At 38.6% G+C, this 22,348-nt stretch overlaps 1 protein-coding gene across 1 annotated transcript in view; it reads left to right on the top strand.

The window, feature by feature from the left end:
- G3bp1 (G3BP stress granule assembly factor 1) overlaps positions 1 to 8,614 on the top strand; it is a 38,128-nt gene extending 29,514 nt beyond the window's left edge. Inside the window, exon 12 of the mRNA XM_027938689.2 lies at positions 873 to 8,614. Coding sequence (XP_027794490.1) covers positions 873 to 1,079 — 207 coding nt within the window. The 3' untranslated portion in view covers positions 1,080 to 8,614. The remainder of the gene's footprint in view (positions 1 to 872) is intronic.
- Positions 8,615 to 22,348: the final 13,734 nt, after the last annotated feature.

The following is a 22,348-nucleotide window of genomic DNA, read 5'->3' as shown; positions in this document are numbered from 1 at the left end:
TTTTTTATCTTGATTTCTTCCTTTTTTTATGTTTGAAATATAGGTATGTTTTGGTTCTTTAGAGTGTATTCATCCTTAAGCTGTGTCTTTATATGTAAAATGTAATTTATTCCATCATGTTTAACCCATTAAGACCTATCTGGGAATTGTACTTGGAGATTACTCCTTCTTTGGGGTTAACCATAGATGTATCTTGCCTTTTCTTCATTTTACTGCATAGGTAGAAGTCTGCTGCTGTGCTCTCTTCAATAATGTTTTGTGAGTACAGAAATAGTTTATGCAACATTGATCACTATGTTATGTTGTAATATAGCACAGTGGTTTAAAGCTTATATTTCCCAGACAGGAGGCCGTGGATTACATTCCTTTTCTCCCATTCACTAGTCCAGTGACCCATAGACTTACTCTTGTCACTTGTAAGGGACAAGTGTCTTAACTTCCCTGGCCTTTAATTTGCTAGTGTCTAGAATTTTATTTGCCTCAGTATAATGACATTTTTTTGAGATGAGAATGTACTTAGAATAAATATGTATAGTACCATCTCTGCATATTCTATGATGAAGTTTTAGCCTAAGCCTCTAAATCCATGGAGAAGGTGGCAATTCATTTGTATTATCCTGTTTAGGATTTGTTAAGTAAATATAATGACAATTACCTATGTTGTTTAATTTGGCTTTTTTTAACTAGCCTGCCTACCTTACCACATTTCCGTGCTTTTGTTAACAGGAAAATATGTTGTCTGAGCTTAAAACAAAAATTGATTGCAAGAACTTGACTGATTTGTAAGCTGCTGGTTCTTTATGGTAGCGTCATTTTACTTTTGGTAGGTGTAGTTCATAAGCGCTGAGTCTGGTTACCTTGATTTCTTCCAGCCAATCATGTTCAGAGGTGAAGTCCGACTGAATGTGGAAGAGAAGAAGACTCGAGCTGCTCGGGAAGGGGACCGTCGAGATAACCGCCTGCGGGGGCCTGGAGGCCCTCGAGGTGGGCTGGGCGGTGGAATGAGAGGCCCTCCCCGTGGAGGCATGGTGCAGAAACCAGGATTTGGAGTGGGAAGGGGGATTGCTCCACGGCAGTGAATTGCTCTTCACTGGTCTTCATGAAGCATAAAAACCCCAGCTTCTGCAGAATGGTGAATTTCTTCAACCAGCCTTTGTTATCTTGGAGTATGATGATCCTAGTCTTATAAACTGCTTAAGTTTGTACAATTTTACTTCTTTTTGTGTTAATGGTGTGTGCTCCTTCCCTTTTCCCTTCTCCTGGCCTTTTAGTCCTTCACTTCCAGTTTTGTGGAACGCTATTTTAGGAGTAACGAATTTTTAAAGAAGAAAAAACGAAAAGACTGAATTTCCTTGCTTACTTTGCATATACAGACTGGAATTTTTTTTTTTTTTAAACAGCCATTTCCCCAAAGGAATGTGTCTTGCTTATTACTGACATTTGGTATGTTTCATTCATTGGAATATTTCTTACTTATTTTCTACATGTTTCAAAACCTGTGAGGAATGCAGGATTTGATAAGCATTTTGGAGGCAGGAAAAATCCAAATTGTTTATTCTTTGAGAGTTACGACTACCTTCTGATGTGGAAAAATTGCCATTGGAAAATTTGACATTTGATTCTCCCTGATGTGGTTAAAAACTGAATAAAAGGTGTTAATAGAACTTTTTTCTTTTGATATGTGATCACAAAATAATTCTAAAACCTACTGTTTTTACCATTGAAATTTAAATTGTGAGATAGGTTTTAAATGTCTAGAATGCAATTAATAGGCTTTTCTTGAACTGTTAGATTCTTTTGAAGTAGAGTTTTTTCATGTTTCATTTGTATTTGTTTAAAAAAAAAAAAAAGAAAAAAAATCCCCCCAACCAAATAACAACCAGAGCAAAAACTGTTGTGCCTTCTATTTATCTTTGGTTCCAATCTTGGCAGTTGTTTAAAGAAAAATAATAATAAAAAAAAAATTAGATTTGTTTTATTAGGTTCAGAGTATGTGGGGAATTGTGGAGTTCCTCTTTTCATCACCTTGTATGTCTTTTGTTAATATTTGTTATGCCTTATTCTAAAACTGAGTCTCAAACTGGAATGCCTTGGAGGACAGATACTTTTGTAGAGGTCGTTTGACCTAAATAGTTAAGCATTTGTATTAAGTTTTATTTTGATATCTAATCAGATTCTTAATCATAGCCCATAAGAAGGAATGCAACTTTAATATTGGACTTTGCTGATGTGTTTAGTGTCTGCAATTTTTTTTTCTTTAAATCATAGCCATATGGTAAATTTTCTATTTTGTTATGGTTCTCTTTTATTGATGGGCATGCAGTGGGTGTTTCTTGGAAATGGCCAATTTTTATTAAAATATTTCTGGAAGAAAATTTAATCTGGCAATATAGACTAATAATACTCATTTTATATAGTATGTTATCTGTTGAGTGCTGTGTGTGAGGTGGGTGAAGGTTTTGTTTACATGTGTGAGACAAGCCTTTATATTGGTAACTTGTTATAATTAGGGCAACCAGGTTAGTCAAATTTAGTTTATTTACTCTTAACAGTGTTCATGCTTAGGACTTTTCATTTGAGGATAACATAGAAATAGCAGTTTTGTTTCACCATTGCTGAGAAATTGTAGATTTTTTTGTGAACAGGTTAGTTAAGACTGAAGTGATGTTATCAATTTAGTCTCCATACCTCAGCTATTTGAAAATTGCCATCATCTCCTTCACATAAAGAAATTTATGTAACCGAGTTACGTGCCTGTTTTGTGGATCATTTTAAGTAACTCTTTGATAATCACTTTATTTGGCCCAGATTAGTGATAATTGGAAAGAAATCAACTTGCAAATTCATAGCTTATATTAAGCTTTTGATTTAAAAAAAAAAGCTTTAAATTGGCAGTAACTTCAAGGTCATAAATTAAAGATAGCTTAGAAATTACTTTTTATAATTGAGTACAAAGTTGTGCATTTAAAAAAACAAGTTCATATTAATTAGAAGTTTAAGGGCACTAACTTGATATAGTTATTTCTTGAGTTAGTGCTGTTAGTACATCCTGGAGAGCATTTGGAAATGTGAGATTTGGAAGGGTTGTGGGGGGCAATAACATATATTGGGTGGGGACCACGGATACCAAATGTTTTGCAAAAGTAAAGCAATCCCATTGAGAACACTAATGGTCCCTACTCCTGTGGGTAAGTGGAACAGTGGGATTAGGGAAACTAGTGAAGGAAGTGAAATTCAGCCTCAGATAAATAATTAGGAAATGTAAATCTCTCTGAGGAATTAGAATAGCATCTGTTCTAAGTAATTAATAATTCCTATTTTTTGTACGGCCACGTGCATTTTGTGTGTGTGTGTGTGTGTGTGTGTAAATGAATGTTTAAATGGGGAGAGGTATAGCAATATGTGCTATATGGCTGCTTATAATGTTGCAAGGAATTGTTGCATAATCTCAGAAAACAAAAGTTGTTTCCTAAATAATTTCAAGTCATCAGAATTGGGATGGATGTGGGGTTTTGAATGGCATTGGATCTAAGAAATAGGATTTAGCATCATAGTTGACACTGTTAAGAATCCCAATACCATTATTTACATTATTGCTTACAGAATAAACATGAGAGCATAAAGATGCATATATTGACACTGCTGGAAAGTTGAAGTGAAATACGTTGCTCTAAGATTTCTGTAGGCAGCAGCAGCTTATTACATAAAACTTTCAGATTTTAACGTACAAATTTTTATTTGTAGGAATAGCCCAATTCATAATACTTTGCCTAATGAGCTTGAGATTTTTGACCCATAAATATTTTAACTGGGTGAATTTAATTTGGTTTGGTGTGTTTTGGTCTTTTAAGACCTGCTTGTTGAATATACATCTTGGGGGCTGGGGCTATAGCTCAGTGGTAGAGCACCTGCCTTGCATGTGTGAGGCATTGGGTTCAATCCTCAGCACCACATAAAAATAAATAAATATATTGTGTCCATCTACAACTAATAAATAAATAAATGGATAAATAATATGTAGATCTTGGCTTTTTAAAAATATTTTTATTTCTTAGTGAGATTGTATTCCTGTGTTCTCAAGTCTTTTGAGCTACTGTTAGGGAGTAGTGAAAAGGATAATCCAAAAATAATTATCTGATTGTGGATGACTGGATTACTACCACAGCATTAGTTTAATTGCACTTCAGTTTTAAGTTAGAAAACTTAATTCTCACATCTACTCTGTAGATTACATGGTGTTATCCTCAATAAAACAGATGGAAGAAATGGCATTAGAACAGGTAAATTATGAGGCCTTAAAAGTCATCTGTGTAGCAAGGAGCAGAATGACTTTCAAAATTGTTTTTTCTGTAGAATCATGTTTACTTATTTATATTTGAATGGCATATTTAGTGAATAGGATTTCTATAATAAAATTACTACTGTATGGAGACCTCAGTCTGAAATATATTCAGAACAAGTTTATCATTACTGTTCACTTACTTTAATGCAAATCAAATCATTGAACTTGGATTTAGGTCTTCTTTTGATATTTGCAGATTGTATAGTAACATAAAATAGTAAACTTGTTCTTAATTTTTTTTTTTTTTTAAACTGGTGATTGAACACAGGGGCGCTTTACCACTGAGCTACATTCCCTGCCTTCTTATTTTTTTATTTGGAGCAGGTTCTTACTAAGTGGCTGAGGCTGGCCTTGAACTTGCATTTCTCCTGCCTCAGCCTCCTCACTTGCTAGGATTTTAGGCATGTACCATCATGCCTGACTGTTTCTGCATTTTTTTTTTTTTTAAATACTTATTTATTTATTTTAGTTTTCGGCGGACACAACATCTTTGTTTGTATGTGGTGTTGAGGATTGAACCCGGGCCGCACGCATGCTAGGCAAGCGCGCTACTGGTTGAGCCACATCCCCAACCCCTGTTTCTGCATTTTTAAAAAATCTATTTGGATAATTCATTTGATATAAATTTGAAATCTGAATGTAGATGATCACAATATTTTTACTATAATTCAAGTGAGTTTATAATTGTTTTATACATACAATTGCCATTCTTGACACTTTTTTTCAGCCCTTTTTTGAAGACCCTTCTAGAATTTAGTGATTTAGTGGAAAATGTTGCACTTTATAGAAAGCGGTTAGTCTCAGTATGGAAATAATCTTTCCATGAAGTTTAGATTTGTAGGCAATGATTTATGCTGAATGACTTATTTGTTTTAAGTAAATGGTTGCTTTTGTCAAAGCTACTGATCTGAAGATGTCGTTTCCGTTTTATTTTTGTGCTATTTAAAAGAATCTGCAGAACTGCATACAGATGAGATAATTTCTGACTTTAGTTCAACAATTTTTAACCTTGTAAAAGAAGGAATGTGGGGATTTTAGCTAACTTCTTATATACCAAAAGTAGTCAACAGGCAGTTGGAGACAGCCTTCCACAGTGCTTTAAAAACTGGGCAATGTCCTGTGTGGAATGGGGGAGCAGATGAAGGTTGCTGGTTCAATGATAGCCGTATGGCACTACAGACAGTGAAATAAGGAGTTCTGGTCTTAAAGTAATGCCATTTGGGGTTTATATTTGTTCACTTGATGTTGAGGTTCTAGGGACCACAGGTAGGCTTGTGAACTCTATAGTAAGGGAAAAATGGTGACACACTTGATAAAACTTTAATTCTGCACATTCTTAGTAGATATGTTTTTAGCTCAGAATAATAGACTGTCTTGCTCATGTTTTCATGTCACTGTCTGAAAGCATGACCTGAATGAGTGAAAAGTTGATTAGAAGTCACCTTTAACCAATTTTGGTTTTGATTATGTTTATGGCTTAAAATCAAGATTATATTCAATTCTGTTTATATTTTTTGAAAACTTTGTGGATAGTCTTTCTACTCCCTGGCTTCCAACTTGAGCCTGGTAGCTTTTTCTTTTTTCTTTTTATTCCACTGTTAATTCTGTAAGTGTGATGTGGTTGGTTATAGTAATAACAGAAATGTTTAATACTTTGAAATATGGCCAGTCACAGGTTTGCAAGGGATGGGTGGTACAGCATGTGTTAGGATTTTTTTTTTTTTAAAGCAAGTTTAAAGTATTTATCAATTCATTTTGAAATACTTTAGCAAGTATTTGTTTTTCAGGAATCCACTTAAGAGATGTTTGCCTATATTTTTGGTAGTAATTAGAGGGAAGATTGTATCAATCTGGGCAGAAACAATTTCAACTATTGCTGCAATTAAAGCCATTTTGGTTGCTGGTATTTACCATGCTTTGATATTACCTGTTCTACTTTGGATTTGTTCACATTTTAAAATTTTGTTGTGAAGATTGTGTATGCACTGAATGAAGACACCATGAAGCTGGCATAGGAAAGAAGAGGGTGGACTTGCTTGCTCTTGCTCGTTCTCTCTCTTTACAGTTGGGTGCACATTTAACTAGAGTAGCTTGTAGGACATGTTTTAAAAATAAATTCATGTATAAGTAGATGTTAGAGATATTGAAGGGAGGGTTGAACTAAAGTAGCCTTTAGCTAATGGAATAGGAATTATTTGTGATTTATATGGAAAAACATTTTTAAGTGAGGAAAAATCAGAATATTATCTTGGTTTTTCTCCCCCCCCCCGCCCCCCCCCCCCAATTCTGAATCTCTCCAACAGGAAAGACTTAAGACTCCTGTAGTTTTTCAATCATAGAAAAACATTGTTAGTGCTGGAAAGGCTTAATACATGATTTTTCCAACTCCTCCATTTTACAGATGATACAGATGGCTCAGAGGATTGGTCAGTACGGTTCCTAATATGCTTGTAGAAGAAATATGGAGAATCTTCAGGGATCACCAGTCCAGGTTCCCTGTAGGAAGGCCAGAGCTGCTAAAGTTCAGGATGTGGGAAGAGAAGGGAAGGCACCACATTTTATTTGCTTACTCAGTTCACCCTTCAGTCTAGTTTTCATACCCAGGTTTTCTGTGTGTGTGTGTGTGTGTGTGTGGTGTTTTTCTTCCTTTTAGAACTGGCTTCATGCCCAGCTCTAGCAGGGTCTGTTGTCTAAGGACATTAAAAACTTTTGCTTCCCTCAGGGATGGGTTTACTACTAGCTCTCTCAGAAAGCTATTGGGTATCCTAATATTTTAATAGCTGAAACTCAGCTGTAATTTTCTTCTAAAATCCTTCAGCATTTTGTATTCTGTACATTGTGGTGCTTTTCCACCTTGTATTGTTATAACTGTAAGCTCCTAGGGGGCAGCAATTTGGCCTTAGGCATATACCCTGTTTAGTGCCTGGCAGTGCCATATGTGTATCAGGGTCCTAATACTCCTTTCCGGTTATTTCTCTCATTCTTTATAGAAATGATGCTCCAGTATGCTGAACTGCTTGTGGTCCCCCTAATCAGCTTGGCCTTGCTAATTCCCTGGCTGTAGTGCCTTTTCTCCTTGAATACATTTTTGCATCTGTACCCTGGACCCCAGTCTGCCATCAAAGTAATTTTTATCAAAGTTCAGTTCAGGAGGTCCCCTTCTCCCCACCCCCCCTCCGCAAAAAAAAATTTGTATCAAAAATAGGGAATCCCTTTTGGGGACTGATGTATCCAGGATTCAAAATGAGTAACAGATTTGTTCTCATGTTTCCCTTTCATTTTGTCCCCTCTCTTTAAATTTTATGTGAAATTTCCATATAAAATTTCAGAAAATGTAATTTTTTCCCCCTTTGGAATTAGCATGGGTATGTGTGTACAGATGTTTAGTAAATATACTTTTATATACATGTATCACAGAAATTTTACATTCCATCTTCAAACTGCAGAAATTCTGACCTTCATTTTTAAAGTTAAAGTGTTCCTAGAACACTTGATACCTTTCTCATGGTTTATAACTTAACTCCTTAAACCTAGAGTTAGAATTATATCTGTTTACTACCTTGTTAGACTATAAGCTCCTAGAGGACAAGGACTGGGGAATTAATTCCTATATTTCTAATTATAGGAAGGTACAGTGACTTATTCTAGAAGTCCTAAATAACAATTTAATTTTCAGTTTTCATTCTTAAAAGCAAAGAATGCCTGGAGGTAGTCTTGAGTGCACTAAATTTTAGGCACTGTGACATTTCAGTAGGGGAAAATGTTGGAAATTTGGAGGGGATGGGGAGGAAGTCACTGGCTGTTTTGAGCTTCTTCCATTCCTGGTGTTGGTAATTAGCCATTGTATCAGATTGTCCCTGATCTATCCCAATGCCGGATTTCCACACAAAATGATTTTGTTCCTTCATTGCTCTTCATTCATAACATGGCCTATCCTACACATGAGTCGTCTGCTTCCCTTTTTGTTAACTCCTTACATCCAGTCTCCAGCTAAGTCCTCTATCATTCTACCTCAGTAGTCTTTCACATCTCTCCTCACGTAGGTAATTTCAGTAGTTTTTAGCTCCACATTATCTCTTCTTACTCCAGCTTATTTTATACACAATATTAGATTCATCTTACCAAAGCCTAGCTCTGACCATGTATCCCACCCACTTGTGTGTTCTATCTCCCCCACTAGACTGTAAGCTCCTTACGGGCAGGACCTGTGTCTAGAGTCATCTTTGTTATCCCCCGTAGCACCAACCAATAAATATTTCTTGAATGAACAAATGAATTCTCATTTCTCAGCATAAAGCTTGTCTAAAGTGAAATGTTTCCAGGTTATACATAAGTTTTTCTCTGGGTAACTGCAAGACTTCAAAAGTTTTCTCACATGAAGTTGATCTGATGATAACAATTATGACTTAACCACAGAAAATTTCAGAAAACTTTAATTTTTTTCCATTGGAATCAGCATGGATATGTGTATGGATGGTTCAATAAATATACTTTTATATACATGTATCACAGAAATTTTACATTCCATCTTCAAACTGCAGAAATAGATTTTTTTACAAGCCAAAAAATAACTGCCATAACTTTTATGACTCCATGCAAAAAAGGGAAGAGTAAGGGGCCAAAGGGAATTGGTTGTTCAAGGTTGAATGTCCAATAAGAAGTAAAAATGTTACATTAAGGAAGCGATTGCTTAACACGCTGCTTAAGGTGGTAGCCAAACAAATCCTTAACTGCAGCATTAAGGCCATACCAAGTTTATACATATATACAAAGAAATTTCCATATAAAAGACACTGTCACATTTTCTTCTGGGAAAGGTTGAGGAACTTCTTGAGTAATTCTGACCCAATTTTCCATACCAGTTAAGATGCCCTCAGGCTGCTACTTTTAAATCTACTTCGGCTACCTGTTTATAGAGTTGCTGCTATATGGGCTTGTGATTTTTCTGGTCTCATGTTGGAAGTATGAATCGTCTCTTCTGTGAACGCGTGATCAGGTACTTTAAGCTGAACTCAGTGCCCAGCCAAGCATATTTCTTGCATCTCCTCCCAGAAGTACATGGAATCACAGTATAGTAACTTTTTTTTTTTTTAATTTATTTTTTTTTTCGGCGACACAACATCTTTGTTTGTATGTGGTGCTGAGGATCGAACCCGGGCCGCACGCATGCCAGGCGAGCGCGCTCCCGCTTGAGCCACATTCCCAGCCCCGTCAGTATAGTAACTTGTGGGCGTCATACCTGTAATAGATTTCATAGCCATGTAGACACTGTCCTAAAGAATTATACAATGCCCTTCTGTTCTTTGGGGTTAAAATAACTTCACTTGAATAATGGACAACTAAACTAGAGTTAGGTTTCAAGAAATATCCCATGTTGAAATTTAATTTCTGATATTTATGCTTTGTATTTCATGACATGTTAAAATTGGAGAAAAAAATGTGAAGTAGCTCAGAGAAAAATCACCTGGAATTTGCTTTTCTGCCTAAACATCAAACCAGGGAACTATTAAGACAAGGGGTAGTTTTGTGCAAATACCTGAACAGGTAAAATGGGGACTTCCAGCTATGCAGAAGTCACTTGCTTTGGCAAGATTTGGGTGGGACTCAGATTGCACACTTTGGTTCTGTTGGCAGAAACCAGCCCATCTTAAATTGGTGGAATGCATTCTGAGTCGAAATGAAAATTGAAACGTTTCTAAATCTAGGATAAATTATGTAAATAAAATAACCCTTTTTCCCAATGGCTGAATTAGAGCATTTATTTTACAATGTTATAACTCAATTTGGAATGTTTTGAATCAATCTGATTTAATTTTTGATTTGGAAGTACTGTACTTTGAACACATGCAAAACTCGTAGTCATTGCATTCCTGTCACGCACCACTCTTTCAAATGATACTAGTTATATACACTGCAGCAGTTTGCATCTGTTCTGAATACAGTGGTTTAGCCAACAGGTCTGTTGTAATATTGAGACAATGAGACTAGAATATCCTTGGGATCATAAGAGAGCTTAAATTTATTAGGAGAGGTTTTTTTTTTTTTCCCCACTGTGTGGTTCATTTTGCCTATTTCACATCTATAGCTGCTGAGTTTTTTTAGCTGTATTTTTTTTCCCAATTTTTCAAACTTACTTGAAGGTCTCTGAGATAGGCCCCTACTATATTTGTTTTTTGAAAGTAGAACTCAGATGTAAAAGACTTTTATAGAGAGCTTGCTAGCATGCACAAGAATCCCAAGGAGTAGGCATTTCATCCATGTCCAATATAAGAAGTAGCAGGATGGGTCCCTTTGGAATTCACTCATTTCATTTTAACTTGTTAGTGCTGAAAATATTATATTGACTTAGGTATTGGAAGATTGAACTATTAAAATATGAAGTATGAATTTTAAATACTCTGAAATGCCCTATGGGAATGTCCTTTTTTTTCTGCTTTCATAATATTCAGGCTAAATTGGCATGTTGAACATGGTATGCACTTTCAAATGAGGTAGAAACATATCTAACATGGAAAAGGTTGAGTTTCCCAAACTGATTGTTTGATATGTAAGCACCAGTTTTCAAAAAGATTGGGGGTCAATCTTTTATTTACTAGGGTAGATAATACTAAGCTTTCCCCAAAATATTCTTTCTAGATTTGCTTACTGTAAAAGGCTATTCCTTCTACCTGTTTGCACTAGCAATGACTTGGTAAAACTCAACTACACTTAATCTCTATTTCTACTAATCATGTCTTTTTTTTTTTTTTTTTCTTTTTTTATTTATGGACTAATTACAAGCTTTGAATAGAGAGGCTTTTGGGTTGAGGGGAGGAATTTCAGATGCAAGCTGAAGGTTAAGAGACATTCAAGGTTACACTTTTTCTCAAGGTCTACTCTGTTACACATAACAGATCAACAAAAGATAACATTTGAACCACAAGCTCCCCTTTAGAAATTCCTTCATTGTACTAAGTGGTAAGTAACTCTGGGAATAACTTTCACAATTAATGTAGAAATGGGAGCTGAGTATAGAACCATGACTTTACAACTAACTCCCCCTCCCCACACACATATACAATGTCAAGTCTTGTTGGGTTTAGTGGATGCCCTTGAAAGTGTAAATTGCTACTGGGTACCATATATACTTATGAGAGAAAGGAAAAGGTAGGTTCCTCCAAGAGAAGAACAGAAAAATCTGAACTGGGTAGAAGTGTCAACTAGTAAGGGACAGAATGAGCTGCTCTGCTCATGAAGAAATACTCTGCCACTGAGAACTGCTACAGTGAGTCCTAAAAGGATTCCTATTGAAGCATGTTTCAATGTACTCCAAATGTATCTTTCCCAACCTGTCTCCCATTCATTACACTGGAGCCAAGTGTATAATCACTGCCTTGTCTGTGCCCCTTATTTTTTACCACAATATTTTTGCTCATGCTATATTATCTCTGCCTGGAAATCCACTGTCCCTATCTGTCAAAACCCCTCTCTCTTCCTTACTGGGGATTGAATCCAGGGATGTTTTACCACTGAACTATATCACCAGCCCTTTTTTTAAAATTTTGATACAGGGTCTCCCCAAGTAGTCCAGGTTGACCTCAAACTTTGTTATCTTCCTGCCTTAGCCTCCCCAGGGACTAGTATTATAGGTGAGAGTCTGTTTCAGCTCTCTTATTTTTTTTTTTTTGGGGGGGGGGGTGTACTAGGATTGAACCGGGGGGTGCTTTACTACTTGCTACACCCCTAGCCTTTTATTTTTAAATTTTCAGATGTTTCCCTAAATTGCTGAGGCTGTCCTCAAACTTGAGATCCTGCCTCAGCTTCCCAAGGCACTGGGTAATATTATAGACCTGTGCCACTGCACCCAACTCTCTTCTGTTCTTTTAAGTTAACTGCTCAGATGGCCTTGCAACATGCTGATTTATTTTCTGCCTGCTTCATGGCACTCTGCTTTCTGTTACATACTTCATGCATTCCTTGTTCATAATTACTGGTACTTTTATATTATAGGAAAGTAGTAGGCTGTGTTTTATTCTGATGTCATGTTTTTTATGACAGAAATTTAATGAAAAAGGTGGAAGCTTTGAAGAGGCAGATGTGGGGAGGTTAAAAAACAGATTAAAAAACTGGACAGTATTTCATATGATTGAATATGTTCTAGTGCGGATATGACACTAACTTTGGAGATGTCCCTGTGCACATTTCAACTCAAAAGGCCTATTTGCTTTCCCCAGGCTGAGACATTGTGAAAAATAATCCAAAAGTAAATGTATAAAAGTTGCCTGGAGACCCACTAAGCCAGCCAGTCTTGGGGCCCCTAGGGGGGATCCAGAGTACCCCTCGCCTCACCAATATTTAGAGCTGTACAGAGGGGTTCTAATCTGGCTTTCAGATTAGAAAGTGCTAAGACATTCCAGATATCACTATATTGTAACTCATGGTCCTGTCTTGCCAAAGATCAAACTTAATAGATGCAGCTTAAGAGAGACAGGTGAGGGCAAGTGGGTCCTAGGATACAGTGGTAGAAGCCTTGTCCCATGAACTGGACTGGGTAGTTTGTGCACATCAGGTTACCTAGGTGATACTTAGGTCAGGAACAGAAAGACCTGGAGACAAGCAGAAGCCATCTACTTAATTTTGTGTATGTATGGTTAGGGGGAGGGCTCTATTCACACATTTTCCTTCTTACTCCATTTTCCCAGCTGGTTGCTAGAGCTTGGATGGGAGTAAAGAGCGATTAGAAGTCCCTCCTTAATCTGGAATACTGGCCAGGCTGTCACTTTGAATATTATGTTTCAATAGTATCCCACACGAAAAGAAGTTCCCTTTTTACCTGAACACCTGCTTGGAGTAAATGACTAGGTAACTGCCCACTAGAAGTTATACCATTTAAAATGTCAGTAAGACCATGGTTAATTCATACAGTAAACTGGTGCTATGGAAAATTGGGAATTTGAGATCAAATATGCCATCGTCCAAGAAACCTTGGATTTGAGACATGACTTCTTTCCCCTGAACTCTCTCCCCCTTTTGTTAACACATCTCTCCCCAAATTTGTTATTTATACCCACATTACATCTTCATTCAAGTTCTGTAGTTAGGGATGATGCTCACTTTAATTCCTGTGCCTGTCGTTGTTTATAGTAGGTTCTTTATCTTGAGCGAATGTTCAAAGGGATTCTAGACTTAGGAAAGTCTTTCAGAGAAGGTGCAATCTTACCCTTGACTCCTAGGCCCATGCTTCTCTCATACAGGACTACAGATAATGGATGCTACATCTCAGTATCCTCCAAGTGCTACCCATTCCCTCCTGTCCTGGTGCTTACTCCTTTTATTCTTTATTCTACAATTGAAAAACTAGAGGATGCCTACATATTAACTCCAAATCTGTGCATCAAATACCAGATTAATAGGCCCTTAAACCTTGTAAGGTGGGCTGATCAATTTATGTTTCTGATCATGTTTGGAGAAAAAAAAGACAAAAGATTGGTTTGTTTGGTTCCTGATCAAGATGGTATTCATTAAGTTACTAGATTAAATTTTTGTATGTTGAACTGTCCTTGGTCAAATGAGTCCATACTTCTTTTATCAGCAGTTATAAGATTCAGTTAAATTAATAAATGTTTAATCCATATGACATAGTCAACTGGCACTTTGTTTCCTTGATTTTATACCCAGTTTGGGAAGACAAGGCTTTTCAGGTGATGACTTAGGGCAACAGAGGGGGAAAAGATTAGTTGAAGGTTAAAAACATATACATGGAAGAGGTAAGTTTAGGCCATTTGGCTTTCAAGACTTAGCTTTCTATGGTCTAGAGTCATGCCCAAACTTTTTTGGCAAGGTTTTGACTTGGGATAATTACCTTAAATTTTCATCAATGAATGGAAAGTAAGGTCAAGGTCATAGTGGGAATTGTATAGAGACTAACATAAAACAGGTGCTCAGTAAAATATTGTGGCATTCAGATTTCCCAATCTTCCTAGTCTACATGTGATGACAGCCATTCTATCAGTAGAGCCTACTATGGTGCCTTCTACTCAGTTGATACTTGAATGCTAGCTATGGGGAAAAGGCGTATCAGTGCTTGATAAGTGCAATCAGAGCTAGAATTTAGGTCTCTTAGTACTGAGCCCTGAGGCAAGCATGACATAATTCACCAGTGAGGAAATCTCTGGGGCAAGTCAGGGAATGTCACTAAACCCGCTGCTCTGCAGGGCAGATAGATTGGGGAGGAGACCCCCAATCTGTTTGCTTGTTTTGGTACCGGGGATTGAACTCAGGGGCACTCCACCACTGAGCCACTTTCCCAGCCCTATTTTGTATTTTATTAGAGACAGGGTCTCACTGAGTTGCTTAGCGTCTCACAGTTGCTGAGGCTGGCTTTAAACTCATGATTCTCCCGTATCAGCCTCACAAGCCACTGGGATTACAGGCGTGCGCCCCTGTGCCCAGCTAGGCCTCCATTCTGAAGGACGGTTCTTGGATGACATCTTCTGATGGAGGAAGAGGACATAAGAATTTCAGAGAGAGACTGAGATGATAATGAGACTGCTTTGCAGTTTACACTGAGGAAGTGGGGCTAACATCCACTGTCATTTTGTTTAGATGACAGACCTGTGTTGTAACTATTATCCCCAAAGAAACCAAGCACCACAAAAGTCTTGCTCAATGAGGTCATGGGCCTGCAGTAGTTGCACCTCAGGCAGGCTTTGAGTGGGAAGCTGGTGCCTTTTCTACTGCATTAAGGAAACCACAAACCTTAGAGTCAGGGGGAAGTCCTTTTTGTGTGTGTGCAATAAAGTGATAACTGGAAAAGTGGAGTAGAAAAGCCTTTCAAGATCAAGTAATTCAATACTATTATTTACAGATGGGAAAACTAGACTGTAAGGGGAAAAACAGGAAGTGATTTTACTGTGACTGCCTCCATATTCACCATATGACGTAGTGTTTATCATTCCACTGTGTTTTATCATGCTTCTATCCATCCTAGTGGTCTTTAATGTCTGTTATTTGAATCTTTTGGGGGCAAAGAAGTAGCTATGTGAGGATGGGGAGTAAGGATGGGAAAAACTGGTTTCAAATAAGTTTGTCTTTTAATCAACTAATGAAAAATTTAAAAGGTCAAAACATTTTAATTCATTTTTAAACCAGGGATTGAGAAAAAGTTTTAGTCTGCAATATTTTAATGCCAGGGCCAGACAAGAGTGAGGGCCATTTGTCAAAGTGTCAACCATATAAACATCTGAAAGAAGTTCCATTGATATAAAGCATACATATGTCTCTGTGGAAAGGATGGGAACAGTGTTTTCTGATTATAAGGAATATTTTTTTGAGCTACAGGAGTCCAGAAGCAATTTCAGGAACATTCCCAGGGTGAGATTTTGTGGGGAGGGTGGGAGAAAGCTGGCCCAGCACCAGCCACACCTGCTGTAATTTCATATTACTTAGTTTAGCTAATGGTATGAATTTAGACACACACACCCCCATGGTCTGAGGTGGCCCCACTTTTTCTGCTACTGCAACCAAAATAACAGGGATACACAGGGTGAAATATTCTTAAATCTCGTGGGAAGTTTCTTGTTATGATTAAGTTGTGGAGGGGGAAGCAGGCAGGGAGCAGACTTGGGGTCACTAGCGTTATTTCCCTTGGGACATCTCACGAGTTCTGCTCTGATGCAGTTTTTTGATTCTTCCAGAAGCTTGGGCAGAAAGAATTCAAAAAACTACCTTGGGAAATGGGTTCCAGCCTTCGTAGGACATATAGGACATATATGCTAAAATACCAGAGTGAAGTGGTGTCCTGATTTGTGACAAGAGTCTCAGGTGAGAAGCTGGACTCAGAGGCAAATCTCTCAGGGTTGTGAAATACCTGGCTCTCAGGGGAAAAGATTAAGACTGTGAACTTGAGGGCCCAAACTGACTTCTCTTTTAAAAATCTCCCCCTACCTATCTACCAGAATGCCTGGGAGGGGGTTTCAAACCTAGCACTAAAATAGAGAAATGACAAAATCCTTTACAACACGGTGCATACCTTTTCTCCTTTCTTTTAACCCATCAAAATGTCCAAAGTTTAGCTTTAGAAAATCTCCTTTAACTCCCATCTTTCCAGGAGAGTAAGCAGCCCAATAAGTAGCTTGCCTATAGTTCCATGTTGAGCCTGAGGTAATGCCAGAACAAGGAGCCACCTCTCACTGACCTCTATTTCACAAACCAGGTTACTGGGTTTCTGCAGTTGTGTAAGAAAGCAATTGAACTTGGAGAACTGCAGAGTCACTACAAGGTAACACAGGGAATTGCAGAAGGGGCCGGAAGTGGGAAAGGGAGGCCCACAGGCTTGGAAGCTACACGAAGCCAGCAGAGGTCTTTCATTCCTTGATTAGTTAGCTGTTACTGCTTTGTAGCTGGTTAATGGTCTTATGTAGAATGTAAATTTTATTGCTAGGCTCACTGAAGGGCATATTTTTGTCTTGCCATCCATCCTCTACGCTATGACTTTTTGACCCAGTGTGCCAATGGAAATTTTCCAGAGCAATGAAATTTCAAAATGAATGGGGCAAGAGAAGAAATAGAAACCTCAGCCTTAAACCAAACCCTCGTCTCCCTCAGAAATAAATCAGCATCTTCTGGCAGAACTTGGTTTCATAAAACAAGACGTGCAAAATGATGAAACAGGAAATACCAACAGAGAAGGAAGCAGAGGGAGGAGTAGGGGGAAAGGAAAAGAGGGAGAAGGGATGTTTGGGATGCTAACTGGGGAATCGTTAATGATCCTAAAAATTATTGGGCAATAATTTCTGCTTTGAAACTCATTTTGCTGTTCTGAAGAATGAAAAAGCACCTTAATTGTTGCTTTAAATAACCACACAGCTCCATCTAAATGGCACAGACTAGCACCCACGTAAGAGCAAAGCTATCTTGTGCAAAGCTGTCTCTATGGCTTAAGAAATCCTCTGGAAGCATCAGAATAACAGTTCAGTAGAGGTATCATCTAGTCTGGGCCCTCGAGAGTGGAGGGCACTCAGGATTGGGAGATGGTGGTAGGGTGCCCTTGTCCACATTGAAGTTCTGAAATCCTCAGCTGAGATAGTCAGATCCAAGTCACTGCTTCCCTTCTGTTAACATTGGATTGGGGAGGGGGAGGTGTCATTTTAGAGCTTTCAAAAAGTTCTTTATTTCTGCAGGGATTTCAACCTATCCAAGGATGTTCCCTCTGTCCATTGGGACCTCAGGATACCAGGAGACCAAAGCTTTGCCAATATGTATAATTTTTCTTACGCTGATACAGTGGTTCTCAAGGGCAAACAACTCAACTAAAACAAGGGATATTTTTTTTTATTCCTCCCTTTGAACATAAGCTCTTGTTCCTGGCTTCGTAGAAGTGGAGGAACATTGGAAGCTTCTTGATTAATATTTCTGGAGTTGGTTTCTAAGGGGAGGGGCTTAGTGAAGGAAAAGAAGCCAAATTCTATTTTAAGAATGTACTTCCTGTCTGTCTGATTAGAAAAAAATTGGTTGGTTCATGAAGTAAAGATTCCATACATCATGGGGTAAAGGTCCTTTCACCCTTTCTCAACAGATCTTAGCAGCTTCTCAGAGTACAAATCACCTAGCTAGTAAGTCATGTAGGAAACATAACCCACAGAGAAAACACAGTCTTGCCTGTCTCTTCAGAGCTGGGGTGCAGGGTAGGTAGAAGGTGCAGAAGATGCTGGCTGAGTAAGTATGATAGCTTCCAGAGTGCTGTTCATTATCCCTGGTCCGGGCTTCTGGCCAGACTGGGAAATAGCTGCAAATCTCAGATCATGACCCCAGTCCTAAAGCTGATACAGACTGTACCACCACCAACCACTCTGCTTGCCAGATTCTTCTTCTAAGAAGGCAGTTGCTATAGGCATAATGATAACCCCCTTCAGTTTCAGTATGTCTCAATTAAGGATCTAATTTTCACAAAGGATTATTATCAGGAGTGGTACCAGTTTGGCTAGAGCACTAACCTCCTCTATGCAATCTAACATCCTGGAGCCTTACAAAACACCATCTCTTTTATGATGCTCATGAAGATGTATATACTAAAGGAAAGGAACCATCTCTCATTAGTTTCTTTCCAAGTATAAAAAAAATAAGCCTATGAAAAATATTGGTGAACCTCTGAAAGTGATCCATTTCTTGTTTATTGCCAGCTTGGAAGAAGAAATAACAGGAGTCAAATGATTGACCCCCCTTTGTCTTTCTAGACTCAAGCAAAAAGTAGAATTAATTCCAGATATTAATTACACATACACACAAATAGACATTTTTGTTTCTGTTCACATCTGTCTTTGTTCCTGTTTTATATACTTAGCCAAGAACCGAACCTTGGTGTTTGAAAGGACAAGAGGAAAAAGGAGTTCAGCCATTCATTTTGGCTGCTTTTGAAACAAGTGAAATACATTGTAAACTAATAGGTGAAATATTACCATCTGGCTCCTGGGATTAGTTTCAGTTTTGGAGACCAGTGAAGTCATCAACTCCTCTCTGCCACTATCTAAGCCTCCCACTATGTATAAATACCAGTCTGTTCGTGCAAAAGGTTTGAAATCAGTGAGTCAGTAATTGCACCTAAACCAGTTTTTCATTCACCATACCACTTGGCTTCTGTACTCTCATCTCCTGTGCTCAAACTGAAGAAGAAATTCAGAAGCATTGCACTGCTGCTTGGAGCCACCTAAAAAAACATTGGGCCACCCCCAAAATATTTGATTTTCTATAGTGATGAAATTCACATAATGTATTGCTAAAGCCTTACTACATTATACATGGATAATGGTGTCTTCTCCTCCAAAATGCTTCCTTTCCTAAATCATTGATTTTATCATGATTGATGTCCTTTTTTCACCATTGTTCACCTTTGATAGAATGGCACAAAAAGAAAAACAATCTGCAAATTTTCCAGAGAAGAAAGCCAACAAGAATTGTGAGGGTCCCTGTACTTGTATTCACAACCCACAAGGAGGGTTAAAAAATCAAAGTGACATTACAAATTTTTTAGTTGGGCCAACATCCCATAGACCTGTTTATATACAGATTCACAGAACAGTTAGGGCTGGGTGGAGTTTAGATACTATACCACTCTCTCCCCTTTGTGTATTCAGAGAAACTAAAGCTTAGTCATTTACCTAAGGTCACTCAGCATATTAGTGGCAGGACTAAAATCAGGTTCTTTTCACTGCTTGTAGAACTCTCCTTTCACATCAAATCTCTACAAGGAATAGTAAGTTTGAAATAATCTGAGAGAAGATTTTAGGGACATCACCCTCCTGTTTCCCAGAGAGCTGATTTCCTTGATTGCTGGATACTGTCCCCAAGTCTTGGCAGCTCCCAATGGCCCCACTTGTTAAATATGGCAGTATGGTGACAGAAGCCAGGGACCCAGCAGAGGTTGGGCAAATGCCCAGGGGATTCCTGTGTCAGTGGGATTTTGGATATTGCCTTTGAGAAGGCCAGTTTGGAACCTTCAGGGGTTGTTTTTATTTTTCTTGAACAATTGAAATTTATTTTCTTGCATTTCTCTGGCCTTTGTTCTGTGCTCAGATGGTAGAGTCCGCTGACTGTGAGTGTGTGTAGGAAGACTTTCTTAGAAGGATTGATATTGTCTTTAATCTCTGACAGAGACCTTGTGCCTTTGCTGCCTCATTCACCTCTACTGCAGACTTCCTGAATTTAGTCCAGTAAGGAGTAAAGTGGGGAGAAGGGCATCACTGTTTATTATTTATTTATTTTAATTAAAAATAATCTTTACCTAAGTAAAGTGAATACAGTGCTCATGAAAAAAGGCTCATAGCAGTTCAGAGACCACTAGCCCTGAACTGGTAATAGTTGCTCAAGTCCTCTTTGACTTTTCCTCTTTTGGACACATATTTGTGGTGGGGAAAAGATGGTCTTAGATGAAAGATTCCCACGCAACTCAGCTGCCACCACTCAAGATTTCTTAGGGAAAAAAAAAGGACTCCAGGTTCTATCTCACATTATCCACAGCTGGGTTATAGTTAACCTCTTTGGTCTACACAGGCCAAGAGAACGGAAGGCAACAATCAATTGATCTTGGGCTTGGATGCAAACACCAAAGCCTCAAAGCCAGTACTTTTTTGGGACACATAATGCATTTTCTTTATCTAAATCACTCAAGTTCTTCATCTTGGCCTGATTTTTTTTTTAAGCCTATATAGGCATTAACAATTGTGCCACAGAAAAGGGGAGGTAATTCCCTGGGGGAAGGTGCTTTAGGGAGCAGGTAGGCACCGCTCCTCTTCCATCTGCTCCATCTTGGGGTTGCTCTACAGACACAAGCAAAACCCCAAAGCGTCAGGACACACTGATTGTCAGCCATCTCTCGCCATGCTGCCTACAACTTTGATCAGAAGTCAGCACACGAAGGTACAAAGTAAGAAATGGAACTGCAGTATTAGGGCCATGCGCCCAAGCAGGGAAACTGTTGTAGACAATGGTGCCATCATTTCAGGCATAGTGGTAATGACAGAGGGGACGGAGTCCTGCTGTTTCTGCATTGCAGACCTCCCATCTGAATGTCCTTGTCCTTCATCAGCACTCTCCAGCCCCCCCAACCCCCAAGTCATCTCCTACTCCTTCTCTCTTTTCTCTGGAGTGCCCTAACTATCCTAGGAAAATTCTGGCACTTCAGAGTTAGGAGGAAAGAGAAATATTCATCTAACTTTCCCAAATGTTAAAGCTAAACAAAGCACCTAAAAGAAAAGAAAAAAAAGACTTATAAAAATATAATGGGGCCATCCCCCCAAACTTCTCACATTATCTATGATACATGAAATGTCAAAATATAATGAACAGACTTTCTACATATTATTCTCTCTTCCCCTATATATACCTAATCCACAGCAGCCTCAGTACTTCCCTTTCACCTCTTAAAACTTTACTCTGTAGATCCACTAGATAATAAATCTTTTTCATCCAACTGGCCCCCACCTTCCCCAACATGCACCCATTTGCAATTCCAAAGAGACTCTCCAAAAAAATAGACATTTGAAAAAAGTACATCTGTTTATACTCAGTCTATCTGCATATTACTTCTTGAGATTATTACTTTTTTTAACCATAAAAAAGATTGCATATTGGCAATATAATGAGAAAACCATGGCGGCCATTTCCGGGTACTGGTGGAGGATTAGTGGGGGTAGGTGTTGAAACACAGAAGCGAGAGGGCTTACGGGAGAATGAGTGTGGTCCCTCAACTCGAGACATGGGGATTGAGGTGGGGTCACTTGATTCCCAATCCTCAGGCCTCTGAACTTTAGTCACTCTCTTCTCCTCTGTCCACCTTTCCCCATCTTCACTACCCATGCCCATGTGTACAACCCTCTTGAAGCAGAGGTGGAATGGCTTTTTGGCATGTGTCCACATGGGCCAGTTTGAAGACAGATATGGCATTTGGAGGGGTAGGATGTGGGACACATGCCAGAGCAAGCTTATTTTGTGACTGTTTCCACTTTGGGAAAAATTGTCCATCACTTCTGTGACTTTAAAAATTTAAGCAGTTACTAGGCTGATAGGTTAAGAAACAAATCTTTTGTTCTTGTGGTTTTGCATTAATATTAAGCATGAATATATATCATATATTACATTGCTTTCCTTCTGCTCTGGGGCAGACTGTACTCTCCTTCCAAATAGGAAAACTGCACAGTCCGCGGACTCAAATTTTAAAAGTTGTTATTCCCCAACTCCCCATCCCCACCTATGCCCTACCCTGCCTCCCTGGCCCTCTGTTGGTTCCTATATTAGAAAAGTCCCACCCGCCCCATCCCCACCAACCCACCCCAGGTTAAATAGATAGTGCCACATTCTAGAATTCATGCATTAGTGCATTTTGCTATTGCACATATTGCAGAGAGAGAGGGAGTCAAGAGTTGTGTATGTGCCCCTCCCTCTTCCCCTCTCTTCCTTAGGCTCCCAGATTCCTGTGCGCTTCCCCACTGCCCTGTCCCAGCCTCCCCCAGCATCCCCCCACATCCCAGCCCT

The sequence above is a fragment of the Marmota flaviventris genome, chromosome 5 (assembly GCF_047511675.1).
Source record: "Marmota flaviventris isolate mMarFla1 chromosome 5, mMarFla1.hap1, whole genome shotgun sequence".
Classification (NCBI taxonomy): domain Eukaryota; kingdom Metazoa; phylum Chordata; class Mammalia; order Rodentia; family Sciuridae; genus Marmota; species Marmota flaviventris.
This window is presented reverse-complemented; position numbering and strand designations above follow the sequence as displayed.